General features: G+C 49.9%; 2 protein-coding genes across 2 annotated transcripts; both read right to left on the minus strand.

The window, feature by feature from the left end:
- Positions 1 to 2,668: 2,668 nt before the first annotated feature.
- On the minus strand, positions 2,669 to 8,772 carry LOC131186997 (rho guanine nucleotide exchange factor 16-like). Its single transcript, XM_058161054.1, has 4 exons — positions 8,703 to 8,772; positions 5,890 to 6,050; positions 3,858 to 4,019; positions 2,669 to 2,826 (listed from the first exon to the last, which is right to left on the minus strand). The coding sequence occupies exons 1-4, from the start codon at positions 8,760 to 8,762 to the stop codon at positions 2,784 to 2,786; spliced, it is 426 nt and encodes a 141-aa protein (XP_058017037.1). The 5' UTR covers positions 8,763 to 8,772; the 3' UTR covers positions 2,669 to 2,783.
- A 2,176-nt stretch (positions 8,773 to 10,948) lies between these two features.
- On the minus strand, positions 10,949 to 17,082 carry ARHGEF19 (Rho guanine nucleotide exchange factor 19). Its single transcript, XM_058161463.1, has 7 exons — positions 16,997 to 17,082; positions 16,218 to 16,285; positions 15,755 to 15,990; positions 13,201 to 13,361; positions 12,336 to 12,488; positions 11,920 to 12,049; positions 10,949 to 11,038 (listed from the first exon to the last, which is right to left on the minus strand). The coding sequence occupies exons 1-7, from the start codon at positions 17,080 to 17,082 to the stop codon at positions 10,949 to 10,951; spliced, it is 924 nt and encodes a 307-aa protein (XP_058017446.1).
- Between the last annotated feature and the right edge of the window lie 5,990 nt (positions 17,083 to 23,072).

Raw genomic sequence — 23,072 nt, forward strand, 5'->3', positions numbered from 1 at the left:
AGATTGAATAAGAGACCTAGATAATATAAGATATATGTACGATAATATAAGATATAAGATATATGTACGATGTCTATTTTGAGATTGCACAAGAAGATATGTAAACACCCCACCAGCAGATTGTAACTGGTTTGGTGAGCTTTTTTATGTTTGTTTGTTGTTAAAAAATAAAAATCTTAAAAAAAAAACACCCTAGCATATGTAGTCGAATTAAACGTTCTGTTTTCTTCTCAAACTTTTCTTTTCTTGGATTTATCCATGGTTGGCCTATTGGGGGCTGAAAAGCTCAATAAATTGTGTTGTGATGCATATTTTGAAATGACAGGGAGCCACAACAGAGGAGTGAAAGAGCCACAGGCGGCTCCAGAGCCACAGGCGGCTCCAGAGCCACAGGCGGCTCCAGAGCCACAGGCGGCTCCAGAGCCACAGGCGGCTCCAGAGCCACAGGCGGCTCCAGAGCCACAGGCGGCTCCAGAGCCACAGGCGGCTCCAGAGCCACAGGCGGCTCCAGAGCCACAGGTTGCTAACCTATGGTTTAGACAGAGCTGTCTTTTAAGTTGCCTTGGACAGCCACTGGGCATTAAGAAAGACATAAAGTTCCGGAGTTACAGCGACACAGCGATTCTGTGCGGTTTGAAAGTTCCATTTTTTAAAACATCCTATTCTTTTTCCCCCCCCACGTGCTGGCTTTTTGGGTTTGTCAGTATCTGCTGAATGCGAAATGATACTCTATAATTTTTAAGGGGGAGAAGGAAAATAGCGGGGGGGAAAGGAAAGTTTTGAAAATTGGCAGAGAGACATAAGACTTATCAAAGAAAGAAGCAATTTAGGACGAAGGAGAAATTTTCTGAGAGCGAAGACAATATACCAGTGGGACCAGCTTGCCTTCGGAAATTGTGGATGCTCTTTAAGAAGACACTGGAGAGACACTGATCCAGAATTGTACAGGGTCTCCTATTTTTGAGCAGGGGGCTGGACTAGAAGACCTCCAAGGTCCCTTCCAACTCTGTTATTCTGTATTTGTGGCTCATTTGTTGGTGGAATACCTTTAAAAATCTTCTCCGTTTATGAGACCAAGCATGTTAAAGTCATGTTAAGGTAAAGGTAAAGGTTCCCCTCGCACATACGTGCTAGTCGTTCCTGACTCTAGGGGGCGGTGCTCATCCCCGTTTCAAAGCCGAAGAGCCAGCGCTGTCCGAAAACGTTTCCGTGGTAATGTGGCCGGCGTGACTCAACACCAAAGGTGCACAGAACGCTGTTCCCTTCCCACCAAAGGTGGTCCCTATTTTTCTACTTGCATTTTTTTTTACGTGCTTTCGAACTGCTAGGTTGGCAGAAGCTGGGACAAGTCACGGGAGCTCACCCCATTATACTGCGGCACTAGGGATTCGAACAGCTGAACTGCCGACCTTTCGATCGACAAGCTCAACGTCCTAGCCACTGAGCCATCGCGTCCAGGGGTGCAATCCAGCAGGTTCTGACAGGTTCTGAAGAACCAGTGGCAGAAATTTTGAGTATTTCAGAGAATTGGCAAATACCACCTCAGGCTGGCCCCAGAGGGGGTGGGAATGGAGATTTTGCAATATCCTTCCACTGGAGTGGGTTGGGAATATACTTCCCCTGGAGTTGATCTTGCAATATCCTTCCCCCAGGAGTGTGGAGGGAATGGGGATTTTACAGTATCCTTCCCCTGCCACGCCCACCAAGCCACGCCCACCAAGCCATAGCACACCTACCAAGCCACGCCCACAGAACCGGTAGTAAAAAAAATTGGATTTCGCCACTGACCGCGTCCCAGTTAAAGTCACGTTACTAACTATAAAAATAAATGCAAATATCTTATTGTAGCAATTTTGAACAATTTTATTTTAACAATTTTAGCAAAACGTTCGGTATTCAAGGAAGCCGCATCACTTGCCTGGCTCAGAGGCCAAAATGCCTCGGCTAGCTCAGCCTGCTTCTGCGTTGTCCACCCCCAGATTAATTGCATCTCCACAAAACAGGATCCCCTGGGTTTCCATTCAGTCTCTGTGCCTTTGAGGGACGTGGAAACTTTTGACATGCGCCAACCTCTTTCGAAGAGGAAATCAAGGCCTCCCTGTTGTGACTCCAGCCCCCGAACCTGGCCCCATGCCCGACAGTGACAGTGCCCGAGAGTGAGGGGGAAGGGCCGGTAAGGCTTACCTCGGGAGCACCGATTCCTTTGGCCCAGCTCCAGGAGCCAGAACCAGACCAGTCGGAGGACGTAATGAGGCCGTCATCCCCTGATTCCTCCCTTCCCCAGGCTACACCTTCAGACCCAGCTGATAATAATAATCAAGCTTGGCTTGACCCGTGCTTCAGAAGATTAGAGAGGTGGCGTCATCAAAAGGAAGGGGGGGCAGGAGCCCCACCCCACAGGATATATAAGGAGCTTTGGGACTGCTCTCACTCCACGGGAAGCAAAAGTTTAGCTGAACCGTTTCAAAAAGAGCTGAAAGTCTTGCTATGTGAGTCATTTGTTTGAACTTTGGCAGGCAGCTGCGATTTCTCTGCCAGGACTGATAAGAGCCGTGAATCTGCTGGCTGAAGGCCAGCTCGTGGGTCTGAAGTGGGGAAGGAGACAGAACACTCCCCTTTACCTAAAGCCTCTTTTGACTCACACGGTTACTCGGTTTCCATGCTTTGAAGTCTTCCGTGGGTAGTTCCGATTTAAGATGTCCCCTTTGCTCATTGGAAGCATCCAGGCCTAGCGGAGGTAGGGAGTCAGATGGAAACTCCTGGGAAATTCCTGCCTCGAGGTTTCAGTGGCTTGTTAGCCATGAAATCCAGTCTTGTCTCTGGGCCCTAGGGAGAAAAAATAAAATAAAATAAAATAAAAAACCAACAAGCAACCAGACAGTTCAAAGGAGACTTCCCCAGTCTCCAAGGGAGGACCGAAGCGCAGGGGTGAGATTCAGCCGGTTCGGAGTGATTCGGGCGAACTGGATGTTAATTGTATTTATTTATTTTTTAAATAATTTTTTATTAAGCTTTTCACCCTTAAAAACAAAATGAAGAAAAAACACAACCAAAAAAACAAAAACAAAAAACAAAAACACATTAAAAACACATCTCAAACATAGCGTTACATATTTTAAAGCTTGTCGTATTGGCAATGGTATATATTCTCTGTTCTTTTTTTACTCAATCCTATACATACTTACATATACATTCTATTATTCTGTTTACCAATCCAATAATTTACATTTTCTAATTCCAACTTAATCAGATTAACAATCCAATTTATAATTTATAATTTTGATTTCTTCTTTCCAACCAATCGTACAATTTATTCCACACTTTGTAATAATCCGACTCTTCCCTTTTCTTGATTTCTAACGTCATCCTGTCCATTTCTGCACATCGTAAAATTTTTGGGATAATTGTTTCCTCTCTTGGAACATTATTTTGTTTCCATACATGTGCTACAGCAGATGTTAATTTTAATCTGGTTTGCCGAACCGGTAGTTGCAAGGACTGGCTGACCGCAAACCACCCCGCCCCTCCCAGGAGTCTCCATGTGACCCGTTTTGGATGCTAGGTAAGTGGAAGGCCCATGCAGAGGTTCTGGGAGGGCGAAAAATGGGCCTACCGGATGTGCGGAAACGAGCCCGTTTCTGGCCTCCAAAGGAGCCTCCAGAGCCTGGGGACAGTGAAAACGCCCCCACCCCCCGTGGTGCAGGAAGCTGACTAGGCCACGCCCCCATGGCCACACCCACCCAGCAACCAGGCAGAGAACCGGTTGCTAAAATTTTTCAGTCCCACACCTGCACCAAGCTCCCTGGCTCGCCAGCTCATGCGTCTGAAGTGGGGAAGGAGACAGAACATCAACTTACTCGCTGCCTGCCTTGAGGACCAGATCTCTGCTTTCCTCTCTGTGGTTCTGGGCCAGGGAGAGGTAGAAGCTCCATTCTGGGAGTCCCAAGGATTTTGCTCTGAAAAGCTCAGCTTTGACGTGAGCAGTCCAGGCGTAGTCCGTCACCAAGAAGCGCCCGTCTCTGGAAGGAAAAGAAAGAGGGAGACATTTTAGCCTTTGTGACCATGCTAGATCTCCTCCCACTGGTGCAGGGGTGTCAAACTCAAGGCCGCCCCCCACAAGCTCCGTTTTCACTGGCAGAGGACAGCAGGAGGCCATGGCGCAGGGGTGAAATGCTCCTGGTTAAGTCCGGATCTCCCGATCCGGTAGTGATGGTGGCAGGTGGTTCAGAGAACCGGTAGCAAAAATCCCTCCCATCCCCCATGCCCAGCTGAGCCATGTGATCATCAGAGGTTGTTTTTTTTTACTTTTAAAAGCATTTTTTCTTCAGCCAAAAAAATGCCTTTAAAAGTAAAAAATAAAAAGCCTCTGATGATAATGCGGCTCAGCTGGGATTGTCAGAGGCTTTTAAAAGCATTTTTTTTTGCCTTTAAAAGAAAAAAAAGCCTCTTATTCAACATTAATCATTAACTTTCATTTATTACTTATTCGGGCCTGCTCAGCTACCACTTCCTTCCTTAACACAACCTTTCCTCTTCCCTTCTCTACCTTCTTCTACTTTCTCCATCCTTCCTCTCCTTCACTTTTCTCCCTCCTCTCCTCCTTCCCCACTCCTCTCTTCTTCCATTCTTTCTATCCCTCTCTCTTTCCCCTTTCTTCTTCCTCTCCTTTCCCCCTCTTCTACCTCTCTCTTTTCCTACCTACTTTCTTCCTTCGCTCTCCCTACTCCTCTCTCCCTTTCCATTCCCTTCTGAAATGGCAGCTGAGCAACCCTGATTTCATTTCAAATTATTCAAATTATTTCTATTTTTTAATTACATATCTTCAATCATTCCTGTACATTAATAATCTTTCATCTTCCACCCCCTCTCCCTCCCTGTACATGGAATATGTTGTTGGAAAATGGGGGGCCTCTGGTGGTTCAGCAGACTAAGTCTGTCTGTTATGAACACAGCTGCTTGCAATTACTGCAGGTTCTAGTCCCACCAGGCCCAAGGTTGACTCAGCCTTCCATCCTTTATAAGGTAGGTAAAATGAGGACCCAGATTGTTGGGGGCAATAAGTTGACTTTGTATATAATATACAAATGGATGAAGACTATTGCTTAACATAGTGTAAGCCGCCCTGAATCTTCGGAGAAGGGCGGGATATAAATGCAAATTTTTTTAAAAAACACAACTTTTTCTTTAAAAAAAGCCTCTGACCATCAGGCAACTCAGCTGGGATCCTCAGAGGAGGCTTTGAAGAGGTTGTAGAAAAAAATGCTTTTAAAAGTTTTTTTTTTAAAAAATGTTGGCCACGCCCACCCAGTCACATTACCCCCCCCCCACCAAGCCACGCCCACAGAACCGGTAGTAACAAATTTTATATTTCACCCCTGCCATGGCAGGGATGAAAATGGAGCTCGGCAGCCCGTTTTTGCTGGCGGAGCACTCGGGCCACCACAGTAGTGGGGGGGATTCACATTTTTTTACTACCGGTTCTGTGGGTGTGGCTAGGTGGCTGTGGCTTGGTGGGCTTGGCAGAGGAAGGATACTGTAAAATGTCCATTCCCACCCCACTCCAGGTGGAAGGATACTGCAAAATCCCCATTTCCTCCCGATCAGCTGGGACTCGGGAGGCAGAGAATAGATGGGCGCAGGGTGCTATTTACTCCAAACTCCGAACTACTCAAAATTTCTGCTACTGGTTCTGGTCAGAACCCGCTGAATATGACCTCTGCACCACAGGCGCCTCTGATACAAATGACGTCATGCGGGCCACGCCCACCTTGGCCCCCGACGTCAAACCCAACCCTGATGCGGCCCGCAATGAAATCAACTTTGACACCCTTGGACTCCGGATTCCTAACTAGGCTGGGTGAGGGTCTTTCGAGGTGGAGGGGCACTTACTCCTTGAGGTGAGAAAGCAGCAGCAAGTCGTTGAACAGGTGCAGATAAATGGTCTTCATGCTGACCTGGGGCCGGTAGCCGAATCCGGCCTCTTGGACTAGGACCTGCCGGAGTTCTCCTTCGTGAAGGAGCCAGCGACCCTGGCTGAATTGAGGAAGAGGCTGCAGGAAGGAAGGATGGAGGCTCAGCTTCCTTAAGGAAAATACGAGAGCAGCTCAGGGACACTCTAACTCTTTAGTAAGGTTTGTGGCAGAGAATCTGATCCAGGCTACCTTAGGCAGATGGGGACTGATGGGAGGAAGGGGCTGCGAGAATTAAACGGGGGCTTTGTCTTACAGTTCAGCTTTCCCTCCAAATAAATGCATTTCCCCCCCCCCCTTCAAAAAAACACAGCAAAATGGAGCGTCAGTTAGTGTGTTTCTTCAAAAGAGAGCAGAGGCTTGGAATTCCCACCATTATTTTCCTCTGAAGTAAAATTCAGAATTATGCTAAGTTGCAAATAGTTCGCAAGCTACCGTATTTTTTTTGGAGTATAAGACGCTCCGGAGTATAAGACGCACCTTATTTTGGGGGGAGGAAAATAACAAGAAAAAAAATTCTGCCTCTGCCTACCAGCATCCATTGGTATTCATCTGGCTAGTGTTAATGTGTGAGAGAGTTGAGGGCTATTTGGAAACTGAAACAGTATTTGTTGTGTGAGCAACAAGGAAGGAGACAGCAATATATATTTGTTTCTTTTCATAGGTTTTCACGGGTATATGTATGCAGGTTTTGGTATGTTCGGGTCTTTTCCCATGTACACGGGAAAAGACCTGAACATACCAAAACCTGCATATAAATATATATATATATTTGTTTTCTGAGGTTTTTGCAGGTGTTTGTATGTAGGTCTTTGGTTATTCGGGTTTCCTCCCGCATAAAATTGGAAATGTCTTGGCGACATTTCGACAAAGTCTCATTCATCATCTTCAGGCTGGTGTTTACAGCTTCGTGCTTCTAGGAGCAATGTGTGATTGCAGCTGTTTCTTCCTTTTAACTGCTAGTGGGGATTTGAACTGATTGGTTGGGAGCTGGGCTGTGTTCTGATTGGGTGGAGGTATGTTCTGATTGGTTGGGGGTTTGGCTGTGTTCTGATTGGATGGTGGGGTTGGCTGTGCTCTGATTGGATGGGTGTGTGTTGTGTTTGGGGGGGGCTTAGTTGTGCTCAGGTTAGTCTGAGTTGCAGGGGGATTTGAGTTGGTGAGCTGCATTGCTGTTGTTTGGCTTGGTGTTCGTGGTCATGTTACATCTTCACGGTGGGTGTCAGTCTGCTGCATGTATGGATTAGAGGGGTTTGAAATGGCTAATGATGCAGCTGCGGTCTGGCTTCTGACCGCAGGTCAGTGCTTCATCATCGGTGTGGGTTTGAGTCTGCTTTCCGTGTGGATGTGTGGTGGTGACATGCTGTGTGGCACTCGTGAGTGTGGGTCTTGCGTCATTCTTCATGTTAGGGACTCATTTGTCAATAAGGGCGGGTTTTCAAATGGCTGGTAGGCAGGAGGTATCATCTCATTTATTCATGCTGTGTGGGCATTTTTCTATCTCGATGACTTCTCTGATTATTCTGTTGTTAAAGTGTTCAGTTTTGGCGATAGTTCTGGTATTTTTAAAGTCAATTTTATGTCCTGTGGCTTTAAAGTGTTGGACCAGGGAAGAAGTTGGTTCCTCTTTTCTGACTGAATTCTTACGTTCTTCAATGCGTGCACTTATTCTTCTATTGGCTTGTCTGATGTATGTGGTGCTGCAGGTGGTGCATGGGATTTCATATACTCCTCGAGACTTCGTCGAAACGTCGCCAAGACACTTCCAATTTTATGTGGGAGAAAACCCGAATAACCAAAGACCTACATATATATGTGTGTGTGTGTGTGTGTGTGTGTGTGTATAAAGAGAAGTTATTGAATCCTGCTGAATAAAGTTACTTGTGTTTCTTGCTTTCTGGATGTGATTCAGTGGTGGATTGTAGCCGGTTCACCTCGGATCGGGCAAACCGGTAGCAGCGGTGTTGGGAGGCTCCGCCCAGTCGCCCAGACGTCTTTGCGCATGCCCAGAAGCTTCAGCACATCATTGCAGCTTGATTCATCACGAGCAGCTGATTGGCAGGTGGATCGGCCTCCCGGAATACCCCCAATCAGCTGTTCCAGGTTGCAGGGATTACCACAGACCATCGCCTCCTCCTCCGTGCCTCGCCTTTTTGGCTACATTCGGTGTATAAGACGCACCGAAATTTTCACCTACTTTTAGGGGGAAAGGGGAAGTGCGTCCTATACTCCCAAAAATACGGCATTTGGCATTGAAGGAGGAATGGACAACACACTTTGTTCCCTATAAATCGCCAAGATTGGCAACCCTACTGACCAATTGGCAGAGAAATTGGCACCGCGATGTAGGCAAGCAGAAAGATGAAAAGGGGGTATAACAGAGATGGAGCTTTTCTGGTTCCAGCCAAGATGAGTCATTTTCTCATCCACCATCCTCTAATCAGACACTTTGAAGAGTCATATTGGTAGAACATAAAAGAGAATTTTCTCTGCTGTGCGACAGCCTACGAATATGCAGAATATGCACCTTGTCCTGCCTGTTAATTTGTCCCACCCCAAGCAGTTTCATCGTTGATCGACATTCTTTCGGGAGCACCTGCAATTTCTTTCCAACCGTAAGGAAAACGGGAGGTTGTAACCCTCATGCCAGATCGCAGTATTTTATTTCCATCGTTATAATTATCATTCTAATCATGATCGCTTTTCACAGGCGTGAAAGAAAGGTCAACTCACGTTGACCTTGGAGAAGTCCATCCGTTTTTCCAGCGTCACCAACTCCTCTTTCTGTTTCATGGCTTGGACGTTCTTGTCGCATTGGGACACAATCTGAAAAAGGCAGCAAGAGAGGGGTGAAATCCAGCAGGTTCTGACAGGTTCTGACGAACCGGTAGCGGAAATTTTGAGTAGTTCGGAGAACCAGGAAATACCCCCTCTGGCTGGTCCCAGAGTGGGGAGGGAATGGGGATTTTGCAGTATCCTTCGCCTGGAGTGGGGTGGGAATGGAGATTTTGCAGTATCCTTCCCCTGGAGTGGGGTGGGTATGGAGTTTTTTTGCAGTATCCTTTCCCTGAAATGGGGTGGGAATGGAGATTTTGCAGTATCTTTCCCCTGGAGCGGGGTGGGAATGGAGATTTTGCAGTATCCTTTCCCTGGAGTGGGGTGGGAATGGAGATTTTGCAGTATCCTTCCCCTGGAGTGGAGTGGGAATGGAGATTATGCAATATCCTTCCCCCTGGAGTGGAGAGGGAATGGGGATTTTGCAGTATCCTTCCCCTGGAGTGGGGTGGGAATGGGGATTCTGCAGTATCCTTCCCCTGGAGTGGGGTGGGAATGGGGATTCTGCAGTATCCTTCCCCTGGAGTGGGGTGGGAATGGAGATTATGCAATATCCTTCCCCCAGGAGTGGTGAGGGAATGGGTATCTTTCCCCTGCCACGCCCACCAAGCCACGCCCACCAAGCCACACCACACCCACCAAGCCACGCCCACAGAACTGGTCGCAAAAAGAATTGGATTTCACCACTGCAGCAAGAGGTTTTTTCTCGCACGGGGCCAAAGCAGAGGAGCCTGAGGGTCAGGGAGGACAAATGGAAGGGAGGACTCAGGAAATGCAAACACGGAAGGGTCTCCCCCTCTCGGCAGCACTTACCTCCCCCACAGCCTCATGGGCCAAGCCCACCGATTTTGTCAGCTCAGAATCAGGTCCGGCCCATTTCAGAATGTTCTGACAGGGAGGGAGAGAAAGCCACAGGGATATCAAACGACTCAAACTGGTTCTCTTCCCCCACTTCTCCTAGGCAAGGAAGGACCCTAGAGCTGAGCATTCTTTCATAGGGGGAGGCACCACCTGGACGTCCCCTACTTTGGGAGTTCAACCATCAGGCCCTGTGCAAAGGTATACAGTGCTGACCTAGGCTTCCTTAGAAAGTAAACAGCACAAACTTAGTCCTAGCAAACCTCTTTTATTCATACGGCTGTGAATTATTGTCATTCCCAGTCCGAAAGGTTTCTCAAATAGTCTTTCAGGGGAATGTTAATAAACACCCACCTTATCTCCCTTGGAATGCTGCCAGAGAACTAATTGCCACTCGCAGGGCAAGGCCAAACTTAGCACAGAGTCAATCAGAATTTTCCCAGAGCTTTTACTGACCAGATGAACTAATTGCTTCCTGCAAAAGCTCACATCCCATTCGCTTCTCTTTTATGTCTTTATAGGAGGGGCCAAACATCTCCAAGCCTTACTCCCAAGTCGACCCTGTTTTCTTAATTGTTCCTGTCTCCTGGCAGCTCTGCGCATGCGCAGACTGGGAACAGGCTCCAGCTGTTTGTCTGCCTCACTGATGTCAGACTCCGAAGGCAGCTGATAACTGGCTTACGGCCCTGGCCCCCTCTCTGCCTCCGACTCAGAGCCCTCGTCAGAGTCTTCCCCAGACTCCAGGACTGGCCCACATTCCTCCCCAACCTCCTCACTGTCCAAATTTGCTGCTGGCTGCGGGCAGGCCACAACACTTTGTCTCCATCACCAAACAAACACAGTAGGTTTCTGCCATGCAGGATTGAGGGGAGAGGCCTTTGTAGCCTTTCCCAGGTAGCGTCACTCTTCTCTAGCCCCCCAAATTAGCCACGGGATTTCCATTTGGGATCGACCTGGATAGACTCATCTTCTTTTGGAAACTAGGTGGGAGCAGGCCTGATTGCTACTCAAATGGGAACCTAGCAGGCCACTGGCAAGACCCCCACCCCCAAGGCTAGGAAAACACCCTGAAAAAAAGACAGTAGAGATCCCTTCTGAAGGGTCCTGTCCATGTGTCAGCTCAAAGGTTCCTTCACCTTCAAACAAAAACGGGTTGGGGGATTGGCTCTCGTGGGGAAGGGAAATAAATTGGTCTGGAACTACAGTGTTTCCCCGAAAATGAGACCCTGTCTTATATTTTTTCCCCACCAAAAAAGGCGCCAGGTCTTATTTTCGGGGGATTCATCTCACTTGTGTGCGTTGTTCCCGGCCTCCTTTTCGTTATCAGAGACCTTCAGGAAATTCTTCTGTGGGCAGCAAGGTTTTCCTGAAGGCTGCTGTAGAGGATAAGAGAGCTCCGAATCGATCCGGAGTTCTGTTATCGGCTGCAGAGGCCTTCAGGAAAGCCTTGCAGGTAAAATAAATGTGTTGTGGTCCGCCAGCAGCCTGCGGAGCTGGCAACAGAGTTGGACAGCAGACTCTAGAGCCTCCAGAGGCTGACAGTAGTGAGGCAGAGGAACAGGAGGAACCTGTTCCTAATCCATGCATGAGAAGAGCTGCCAGAAGGCAAGAGCAGCTAAAGCAGAAAGGACAACTCGGGAGTAGGGCCAAGAGATGATTGGCCCCTCCCATAAGGCTTAAAACAGACCAGCAACGGCGTTTGGGCTTTGCCGGAAAACAACGTTGGTAGCTTCATCTTCTGCTTCGTCTACGTCTTGCCTTTATTTTTGTGATTTCTGAACGTTTGCCAAGAAAGGCCTTTGGCAGTTTGCCTAATTGGACCAAGGTTTGCGATAGGACTGAGGAGTTTGTGTTGGAAGGAATTTTTTTTAATTTAATTGAACTACACTGGGAATGAAGTAATTCTCAGCTGTTCAAATAAAGTTTTTTTCCCCCCATGGACTGAGTTTCTTACTACCTACTGGGGCCTGGGTCACAACAAAATGGACTGGCAAGGCAGGTGTTGGGGTGTGCGAGGCCTGGCTGTAACTGTCCATAGGTAAGTAGTACGGCAGCTCCATCCCCCCATCCCCACTCTAGCTTAATTTTTACCCGTGCATCCTGGAGTGGGCGGGGTCTTAATTAGGGCTTATTTTGGGGGTAGGACTTATATTGGGCACGCATGTAAAATCAAGGTAGGTCTTACTTTCAGGGTAGGTCATATTTTTGGGGAAATACGGTAGTAAGTGGAATAAGCATCCCTCCCACACACACACACCTGCAGTAGGATTTTGAGCCGTGTGATCCTCTGGAAAGGCAACACCAGGAAGGCTTTCAAGGGCTGCCTCTGGCAGATGGGATGCTCCTCCAGCGTGCGCAGGACCTGCAGGAAGCGGCTGCTCCCCTTCCTGGCTTGGTGGAGGGAACAAAGAAAAGTTTTCAGGGGGCCCTCAGGGGCTGCCCAGGTTGATCGGAGCTGAGTTAAGCTAAGTCTAAGGTGGACGTAGGGTGGGAGGTAAGACAGGCTCTCTTGAACCCATCTGGGCCAACATCCCGTGTGAATCTGTGGAATGAGTCAAGGGGATGCTTTGGCTAGAGCAGCGGGCCATCGATGGACCGGTCCTTTGCTGCAGCCAATGCCTCCCAACTCTTCCGTCAGTGGGGCTGCCCCTCTTCATCCCCTCCGCTCCTCACATCAGCCGTTGCATGAGCTGCTCCTGATACATCTGGTTGGTGACGTAGGGAACGTAAGCCCGGTGGAAAGCAGGGCAGTTTTTCAGGACCACTTCCCCGAGACCCGGCAAGAAGACGTCCTGATCCAGATGATCCTCCAGCTGCAGCAGAAACCTGCAGGGGGCAGAGAGGAGGAGGAGGAGGAGTGTTATGACCTAGGCTCCCTTAACAAGTAGGAGGCAGGAATTGGTCCTGGCAAAACCTCTTTTATTTACACGACTGTGAATTGCGTTCATTCACAGTCAGCAAGGCCTGTCCAAACAGGTTTTTCAAAGGAATATTTCTCAACACAGACCTTATCTCGCTTGGCAAGCTGCCACGTAACTTGCTTCCAACCGCAGTACAAGGCAACACTTGGCACAGAGTCTCTCAGAGTCATGGAACAAACAAATTGTTTCCTGCAAAAGCCCCACTCCCTGTTCACTCCTCTTTTATTTCCTGTGGGAGGGGCCAATCACCTCCAAGGTGCGGCTTTACTCCTGAGTCGACCCTGCTTTCTGAGTTGTTCTTGTCTTCTGGCAGCTCTGCGCATGTGCACGCTGGGACCAGGCTCCAGCTGTCCCTCTGCCTCGCTGCTGTCTTACTCTCTCTCTGCCTCCAATCCAGAGCCCTTGTCTGAGTTTTTCCCAGCCCCCCAGGACTGGCCCAAGTTCCTCCCCAACCTCCTCATTGTCCGACTCTGCTGCCAGCTCCACTGGCCGCTGGCAGGCCATAACAAAGAGCGTGTTGGGTGCCCCCACAGATGATTGTCCTGGGAGGCTTCCAAAGGCCTTGGCGGGTTAATGAAGAGGAGCAGAAGAGGGAGGGGAACAGAGGGTTACCCTACCTCTCACTGGTGTCCTTGACTTGCGAGAGATTGGAAAAGAGCTGCTCCAGTTGGGCCCCCATGACAGCCCCACGCAAGGCGGGAGACAGCTGGAAGTGGAAGACAGCCACCCGGAGGCTGCGCAGGTAGGAGGCCTCGGAAGTGATCACCTCAAACATGGCCTGTCACAGAGAGACAAAGGCAGACGGTCTTGTGACCCAGGCCCAAGTAAGTAGTAATAAACTCAGTCCGTGGAAAAACAAACTTTATTCGAACAGCTGAGAATTACTTCATTCCCAGCATCGTTCAACTCAAAGTAAAAAAAATGCCTCCCAACACAAATTCCTCAGTTATCTCACAAACCTTGGTCCAATTAGGCACACTGCCAAAGGCCCTTCCTGGCAAACATCCAGAAGCCACAAAAAGAAAGACGTACACAAAGCAGAAGACAAAGCAGAAGATGAAGCAGAAGACGCAGCTACCAACGTTGTTTTCTGGCAAAGCTCAAATGCCGGTGCTGGTCTGTTTTAAGCCTTATGGGAGGGGCCAATCATCTCTTGGCCCTACTCCTGAGTTGTCCCCTTTGCTTGAGCTGCTCTTGCCTTCTGGCAGCTCTTCTCATGCGTGCATTAGGAACAGGCTCCTCCTGTTCCTCTGCCTCACTACTATCAGCCTCTGGAGGCTCTGGAGTCCGCACCTCACTTCCCGATGGCCCTGGCCTCACCTCAGCCTCATCGCTGTCCACCTCCATTGCCAGCTTCGTAGGCTGCTGATGGAGCGGAAACGAATTTTGCCAAACCCAGGAACCATTCCTACGGTGCCTGTCAAATCAAGGCTGCGGGGAGAGATTGGATTCCCTAGAGCCGTGAGGGCGAACCTATGCTCGAGGTGGCATGCAGAGCCATCTTTCCAGGCAGGCGAGCTGTCGGCCAACTCTCCTGCAGCTGTGCGTGCAGGAGCTTGTGTTTGGGCCTCTGGTGCGCTTGCATGCGATTCAGGGGACCCAGCTGGTCTTCGAAGCCCTCCTGTGCATGAGCACACGTTTGCGCATGCGTGCGAGAGTACTTGTGCGCAGCGTGCACATGCATAGATGGCATTCGCGCACATGCATCGCACGCGTGAAAACCACACGCATGCACAGATGGTGCAATTGCGCGCGCAGCACATGGGGAGCTGTGCAAAAGCTGCATGCATGCGCAGATGGTGTGGTTGCGTGCGCTGCGCACGGGGAAGAGCCGCAAATTAGCACTTGACACACGCACACGCGCAAAGCGAGTACCTGTTCGGCAGTGAGTAAAAAGTTCACCACCATTGCTCTAAAGGAAAGCACAACTTGTCCCAAACACTGTTTTCTTTTTGCGGTAAATTCCGTTAGACAGCACAGGTCAAAGTTATTTGCGGTATTTGCCAAGCGCTTTGCCTACGTGCAACAAGGAAAGTTTGTTTTGGGTTTTTCTCCAGTAAGCTTAACGGGAACCTTCTGGGTCAGAGTAGATAACCAAAAACTATTTCCATGTGCCACTTAAACTTCCGGCAATGCGGTGTTGAAAAGTCTTTAAACCTTAACTGGTTAAACTTTTGAACAGGCAAAATTGTGCATCTCTCTCTCTCCCGGAGTCTTCTGGACTAGCTGAAGTCTCCCGGAGACTTCAGCTAGTCCAGAATGCAGCTGCGCGGGTTATGGAGGGAGCGGTTCGGAGCTCCCATGTAACACATATCCTGCGCAGACTGCACTGGCTACCTGTTGTTTTCCGGGTGCGCTTCAAGGTATTGGTTACCACCTTTAAAGCGCTCCATGGCTTAGGACCGGGCTACCTACGGGACCATCTACTGCCGGCCTCTATCTCCCAGCGTCCGGTGCGTTCCCACAGAGAGGGACTCCTCAGGGTGCCGTCAGCCAAACAATGTCGACTGGCGGCCCCCAGGGGGAGGGCCTTCTCTGTGGGGGCTCCAACCCTGTGGAACGAACTTCCCCTCGGGCTTCGACAACTACCTGACCTTAGGACCTTTTGCCGCGAACTTAAAACCTATTTATTTCGTATGGCTGGACTGGCCTGATTTTAATTTTAAATTTTAATTGAATTGTTGATGGGTTTTAAATTTTGTAATTTTATGGGGTGTAATGTCATTTTAAATTTTCTGGCATATTTGAATCAGTTTTTTAAGGGTTGTTATAATTATTGAGTATGTTTGTTTGTATTTTATTTGCCTGTTCACCGCCCTGAGTCCTTCGGGAGAAGGGCGGTATACAAATTAAAACATTATTATTATTATTATTATTCTCTCGTTCATGGTTTAAAGTCAGCCCCTGTCTTCAGAACGGATTCTGCTCAAAAGCAAGGTACAGCAATTGTCTCCCTGATAGGGTTGCTCTAAAATACAGCAGGCTGTGGACAAATAATGTTATTAATTAAGAATTCCCCTTCTTTGCTTTCTTCTCTCAGTCGGGGCTTGAACCCGATCCGTTGTCCCAATCGTCCAGATTTTGCCTCCTCCCTACAACCCTCACAGAAGCCTCTGCTGCTGCCTGTGCCCTCGTCCTCCCCACCTCCCGCGATGTGCATTTCTCAGGTACCTCCTGTAGGCGGCGCTGCTGCGACGGGAGGCCGTCCAGCAGCCCTCTGCTTTTCACCTCCGGGATCTCTTGCCAGAAGGCGAAGCTGTAATCGCGCTGGGTGGAAAGCGAGGCAGCACCTAGCAGGGCCGAGGAGAGCAGGGTGGCAGTGGAAAGCCCAGCACCCACCGGGAGGGCCCGGGGCTGCTGCTCTGGCGCCTTCAGCCGGTTCATCACAGGGTTTTGATAGAGGGGCTCTGAGCGGAAAAGTGGGACAGAGGGAGATGCTCAGTCCAGCATCCCAAAACCAATGGGACCAATGCCAGCCATCCTTTTCAGTAACTCCGTTTCATTTGCTGCTGCACAGGGAGCCTGGTCCTCTTTACAGGAGAAGCGGAAAAGGCTCCCCGGGCATCGCTGGCGACTAGGGATCCTTCCTTCCACCCCAGAGACAACCCCCAGGGGCAAAGGCTCATTTCCATACTGTATTTTGATTCTCTCTGCTGATGGTCACCTTCCTTCGCCCCTTTTCCAGAGCTTCTCCAGAGTGTTCTAGAAGAGAGAAAGAGAGAGAGAGAGATTGGGGAGAAGTTGGCTGTCCTCATTGCCCTTCTGTCCTATCTTTGGGGAGATTTGCAAAATGCCCTCGAATTCTCTTCGGGTGAACGATGCAAAGCCTCTCCTGGTGCTGTTGTTGTTTTACAAAGTTACACACAGATGAATTACGCAGAGAGGGCAGCAGCGTTGAAAAGCTTTTTTGTATGGAAAGCTTGCTTTGGAGTCCTGCTGGTGACCAGAACACTGCTAAAACAGTAATGTAGCAAATCGGTTAAGGCAGGGATCGGCAACTTTAGACACTCAAAGAGCTACAAAGTTCCCAACCGGAAGCCCCCCGTTCAATTCTGGAGCTGACTGGAAGTCCGGTTCCCCCACCACAGAATCTCCTTCTAGTACGGCGTCCTTTTCCCTTTCCCTTTCCTAACCGAAATCCCTATCAATTGTGGAGCCGACTGGCGACAGGGAGCCGCAGCAGAGGGATGAAAGAGCCACATGAGGCTCCAGAGCCACCGGTTGCCGACCCCTGAGTTAAGACGACTAATCCGAAGTCAGCGTTTTCCCAGAGCAACAAGGGGAAACCGAGGAACATTGGACAGCAGTGCTTGGGGATGGTTATTCCCTAGCCTAAGCAAAGCACCTTCTTCTACATGGCTTGGTTCTTCCCCCTCCCACCACAGCCCTGCTCAGGTGAGCATCGGAGGATACCTGCTGCCCGGGTGTAGCCATGGTCGTGCCTTGATCTCAGGCAGGCTCTCTCTGGGAGTGTGAGGGGCCGGTTTCTGGTAAGCCATTTCCGGGGACTTCCTAGTGGGCTCTTGGGCCTCCGATAGGCCCGGCAGCTGGGTGGTGGGCAGAGAAGGACAGCTGCCTTTGTGGCTCCTCTGTACTGTACAGCTAGATGCTGTCAAGTCCAGAAGGAGACACTGAGAAAAGGGAGCAAAACACACACTCTCACACAAACACACACAGATGGCTCCTCATCCCCTGTCGGGCAAAAAGAAGCTGGCTTGTGCTTTCAAAGGGCTTGGTTGTCAAAACACAAAACTCCCCCGGGGGTTTCTTCTGCCACCGACTACGAACGTCACCCTCGTTAGCTTTTATTTCAGTGGATAAGGAAAACAGGGCTTAGAAGCTCCCCTTCTCGGTTTGGTCAGGGATGGGCAGCAAAGAATAGTGGTCGACGCCCCTTGCAGGGGTGGGATTCAGCCTGTTTGGTCCGGTTCGGGTGAGCCGGTTGCTCCGATGATCAGCTGGGCCCGCCTGCCCTTGTGCTATGCCTTCCTTTATGTCATTCATTCGAAGCCCAGCTGATAGGCGCGGCAGAGGGGATTGCTGTGCCTCCGCTGTTTTTAGTGCTTTTAACATGGCTTTTAAAACGGTGTTTTCTAATGGACTGCGCATGCTCAGCGCACTGGTTGTTACACCGGTTGAATCCCACCACTGGAAAGGAAATCCTTAAACTGAGGCAGACGCAACCTGCCAATCCCATTTTTTTTTAACGTCTTTTTCCCTCTTCAGGTTCGGCACCTTCCGTGAAACTCCCTCCACCATGAATCCTCAGCCCTGTAATTACCCTTGTGGGTAAGGCCTTGTGGGAGGGAGATTGGAGGAGTTTTCCTCTGGGGAAGAGAGGGGAGGGCAGAAGGAGGGAGGGGGGGGCTGCCATTTGACATCTCAGTGGCTCCGCTCTCCCTCCACCCACCCCCACTTCAAGAATGCCCCTGTGCCCACACCACTGTCTTGAGCCGCGTGGCCTTTCAAAAAAAGAGACCCAAGATGTTACCCAACTAGAGCAGGGGTCCCCAACCTTTCGGACCTCAGGGACCACTAAATTCATAATTTTAAATCCCGCAGACCATTAATATGATCTGCCTAATGACCGGCTGGGTGGGCGTGGCTAGGTGGTCATATGACTGGGTGGGCGTGGCCAACATGATGTCACTCACATCAAGGGGTGCCTCGCCGGCCCCTACTCACCCCTCCTCTCCCAGCCACTCCTTGCCTGCTTACCTGGGCTCCTTAGGGCCCCAATAGGAAGCAGTTGCTGGAGCTAAGCAGCCACCACCAGAAAGAGTTGGCAAAACAGCTGGCTCAGTTCAAATTGGATCTGATCAAGAAGGAGGCTCAGTAGAAGCACCTCACTGAGGACTAGGAGCATAGGCTTTCCAAGCAGAGGGAAGACCTGCGGGAGTGCAAGGCCAGGTACCGGCGCCTGGAGGCTCAGCGGGCTGAGATGGTCAGCCAGTTCCAGCCCCACTGGAATAAGGCCCTCTGGCTCTTTGCCACCAGTGGTGCTTCCCTCCAGCCTTTGCCCAAAGCCCTGCACCAGGAGGCTGAAGCAGACCCCAAGTCAGAATTTCTGCCCGCTTCTGACCCACACAAAAAGACCCCGAAGGAGGAGACTCTCTTCAGCAACACAAACGTTCATTGCATGTATCCGGCCCAGGGGTCATAGTTTGAGGACCCCTGATTTAGTGCAATGTAAAAAATGCAAATAATTTTTCTGCGGACCACCAAAATTTTCTCACAGACCACCAGTGGTCCATGGACCACCAGTTGGTGACCGCTAAACTAGAGAATGGGAAGGAATTTGTTTGTGCCCAGTGGATGTTGGCGGGTCTCCTCTGGAGCAGCACGGTTGGGGACAGGGACATCAAAAAGGTGGGGAGCCCTCGTGGCAGGAGGGCAGTGTTCCCTAGATCAGAGGGACAATGTTTCCTCCTCCAAGCAAGCCTGCAAGGTCATTTTGCGCCTGCTTGCAGAGGCTTCGGGAACGCCAACGACTTGACTTCTGCTGTCTCTGCGTCTTCCCGTTCGGAGAGCTTTCTAAAGGCTTCACCACGGAGCTTTCTCTGCAATGAAATGGCTTTATTGGCCGGAGGGATTCTTGGCCACTCTAGTCTGGCCGTCTTCCCCAATTTATAAGTCTAGTTCTTGTTGGCCAAATCAATCCAAAACAGCTCCTGACGAAGGTCGATCGTCGCTTCCTGGCAGCTCTGCGGTACACGGGATTGGAGGCAGTCTCTTCTAAACTGATTCTTGAATCGGGAGAAAACTGCCTTTTTCCTTCGAACATGCTCCGGATTGGTATGGAAATAACTGGTAGCTTTGGAGTGGCATGGGAACAGTGGTGGGATTCAGCCAGCTCAGGTGAACCGGTTGTTAAATTGCTGACTGGCCCTACCCCGCCCCTTCCAGGAGTCCCCATGAGGCCTGTTTTGGCTCCCAGGTAAGTGTTCTGTCCCCCCCACCTCAGTCCGGGAGACATGTGAACTGACTCAATTAGCCAGCAATTTAGTCCACGGCAGCTATCAGCTCTGGCAGCAGATCAGCGAACATCTGCCAAGGTTTTCTTTATCTTCCCTGATGCCGGCGTCACAGAAGCTCGTTACTGGAGCAACCAGGAAGTCAGGAACAAACAGCAATCCAGGCCAAATGCTCAGTCAAATAGTTCAGCTCAAGTTTTCTCCAGTCAGTTTGTTTTGTCCATCACGAAGTAGTAGAGCAGCCCCTCCTGCTTTTATACCCTGTGGGGTGTGGCTCCGTGACTCAGCACTCTCTAGGCCTGCCCCACCCCTTCTTTTGTTGTTCCCACCTCTCTTGTCTACAAAACCTGGGATCTAACTAGGACCGATTGTCCACAGCTGGGTCTGAAAGCATTGCCTGGGCGGGGGGAGATACAGGAGACAGAGGCCTCGTCACCTCCTCCACCTGGCCTGCCTCTGGCTCCTGGAGCTGAGCCAGAGAGGCCGGCCCTGCAGGGGGGAGCCCCGATGGTCTTTCCCCCTCACTTTCTGAATCACTTTCTGGCAGGGGGCCAGGCCCGGGGGGGTTGGGGGGGCTGGAGCCACAACAGTAAGTGCAGGGAGGCCTACAGGGCCCAAAATGAGGCTTGTGGCCTACTTTTGCTCCCAGGAGGCCGTAGGGAGGTCTACTAGGCCCAAAATGGGGCACGGAGGGTACGGCACGGTCCCCTGCGGCCCGTTTTTGCTCCCAGGGTGTGCAGGAGGCCGAGTGCTACCCGCCACACCCCCTGGCCATGCCGACCATAGCCACACCCACCCAATCAGTCATTAGGGCAGAGAACCGGTTGTTAAATTATTTGACTCCCAGCACTGTGATTTTTTTCTATCAGGGCAACCTGGTCTACCCAAATATGTGTCAGAGCATACTGGTTCCCTTTCACTTTTCAGCATCAATCCAGGAGCCTTCGCAGGCAGTCGGTTTCACGACAAACTATTTTGGGTTAAATTTATATTTTACTGACAAAGAAATAAAAGGGTATAGACTGGTCTAGATCTATTTCAAGCTATTTAGCTCTCCTCAGCTAGCCATATCCAGGTTCGAATCCCAGTAGGATATGGCTAGCTGATGAGAGCTAAATAGCTTGAAATAGATCTATACTAAAAGGTAAAAGTTCCCCTTGCACATATGTGCTAGTCGTTCCCAACTCTAGGAGGCAGTGGTCATCTCCGTTTCTAAGCCGAAGAGCCAATACTGTCCAAAGATGTCTCCATGGTCATGTGGCCGGCATGACTCAACACCGAATGCACTCAGAGTGCTGTTACCTTCCCACCAAAGGTTGTCTCTATTTTTCTACTTGCATTTTTACATGCTTTCGAACTGCTAGGTTGGCAGAAGCTGGGACAAGGAACGGGAGCTCATTCTGTTATGCAGCACTAGGGATTCGAACTGCTGAACTGCTGACCTTCTGATCGACAAGCTCAGAGTCTTAGCCACTGAGCCACTATGTGCCTTTTAAAAATTTATATTTTACTGACAAAGAAATAAAGGGAGACTGGTATAGATCTATTTCAAGTTATTTAGGTCTCCTCAGCTAGCCATACCCAGGTTCTAATCCCAGAAGGGTACGGCTAGCTGATGAGAACTAAATAGCTTGAAACAGACCTATACTAGTCTATACCCTTTATTTCTTTGTCAGTAAAATATAAATGTAACCCAAAATAATTTAGCTCTCCTCAGCTAGCCATACCCAGGTTCTAATCCCAGAAGGATATGGCTAGCTGATGAGAACTAAATAGCTTGAAATAGACCTATACTAGTCTTCCCTTCTTTCTCCCAATCGCTAGCCTAATCTGGCTTCAGGCGCGATAAACTTAATAGGGGAGGAGTCTCCGCTTTAATGCCTCCGTCCTCAAGGCAATCGCAAGCAGTTCAGATCGCTAGCCAATACGGCTTCAGGCGTGATAAATTCAAAACGAAAATAATTTTACGGTTGGGGTCGCCACATCGTGGGGAATTGTATTAAAGGGGTCGCAGCACTATAAAGGTTGAGAACCACTGCATTAAACAAAACAGAAGCCCCATATCTCATTTAGCTCTTAAGTGACCAGGGACTGAATCCTGGGAATTTTGGTTCACTTCCATCAAGGAGAGGAGGCCCAATGTTGCTTATTGACTTAATAAATAAATAGGGGTGACAATATTGTGGCACTTCTAGGATTAGAAAATATAGAATGCCTTTGGGTGTGGAGCGGTGGTGAAATCCATTTTTTTTTACTACTGGTTCTGTGGGCATGGCTTGCTGGGCGTGGCAGGGGAAGGATACTGCAAAATCCCCATTTCCTGGCCACTCCAGGAGAAGGATACTGCAAAATCTCCATTACCTCCCCACTCCTGGGGGAAGGATATTGCAAAATCTCCATTCCCACCCCACTCCAGGGGGAAGGATATTGCAAAATCCCCATTCCCTCCCCACTCCTGGGGGGGGGGAGGATATTGCAAAATCTCCATTCCCACCCCACTCCAGGGGAAGGATACTGCAAAATCCCCATTACCTCCCCACTCCAGGGGAAGGATACTGCAAAATCCCCATTCCCACCCTACTCCAGGGGAAGGATACTGCAAAATCCCCATTCCGTCCCTACTCCGGGGGGATACTGCAAAATTTCCATTCCCTCCCGACTCCTGGGGGAAGGATATTGCAAAATCTCCATTCCCACCCCATTCTGGGGCGAGACAGAGGTGGTTTTTGCCGGTTCTACGAACTGCTCAAAATTTCCACTACCAGTTCGTCAGAACCTGCCAGAACCTGCTGAATAGCACCCCTGGCACCAGCAAAACACTCAGGTCCGCCCCTCTCTCGGCTGCTCAGGGAGACAAAAATTGAGATCATTCCAGACTTTATTAAACCTCCTGATGATACAATCTGTACAGTAGCAACTCTGAATAGTCGTGGCAGACAGAAAGATGGGATTAGGACTGAAACATGATCATGCTAAAAGAATGTTGGCTTTCACTCCCCGAGCCACCAGCAACGGCTGCGGGACAAGGGGAGGTAGGGGAGTACCACATCTTCCCACATTCCACAGCCTCCACCTCCCTCCCCCGTGTCCATCACCTTCCACAAGGATGGTTTGATTGATGTTTCATTTTGGGGGACTCAAATATTTGTTTCCCTGCCCTCCCTCCAGGCGATACCTCCCTCTAGGCATAGATGGGAAGGGGTGAGATGCAGACACAGGTTGAAATCTTCATGGACGAGAAGAAGCCGCTGGCAACAGGAGCCAAGGCTGCAGGGAATCGGAGTAGAGGCTCAGTGGATTTGCCCCAGAAGTGGATTCTGAAGGCCCTTACTTGGAAAACTGAGAGAGAGGGGGAGGAGGGAGAGAGGGGGGGAAGGGATGGAGGCATTGGAGAGGGTGGGAGTGGGAAAGAGAGGGAGTGGGGGCAAGAGAAATGGAGAGAGAGAGAGAGAGAGAGGGAAAGAGTGGAGAGGGAGGGAGTGGGATAGGGAGAGAGAGACAGGGAGAGAGAGGGA

This window comes from Ahaetulla prasina, chromosome 18 (genome assembly GCF_028640845.1).
Source record: "Ahaetulla prasina isolate Xishuangbanna chromosome 18, ASM2864084v1, whole genome shotgun sequence".
Taxonomy (NCBI): Eukaryota; Metazoa; Chordata; class Lepidosauria; order Squamata; family Colubridae; genus Ahaetulla; species Ahaetulla prasina.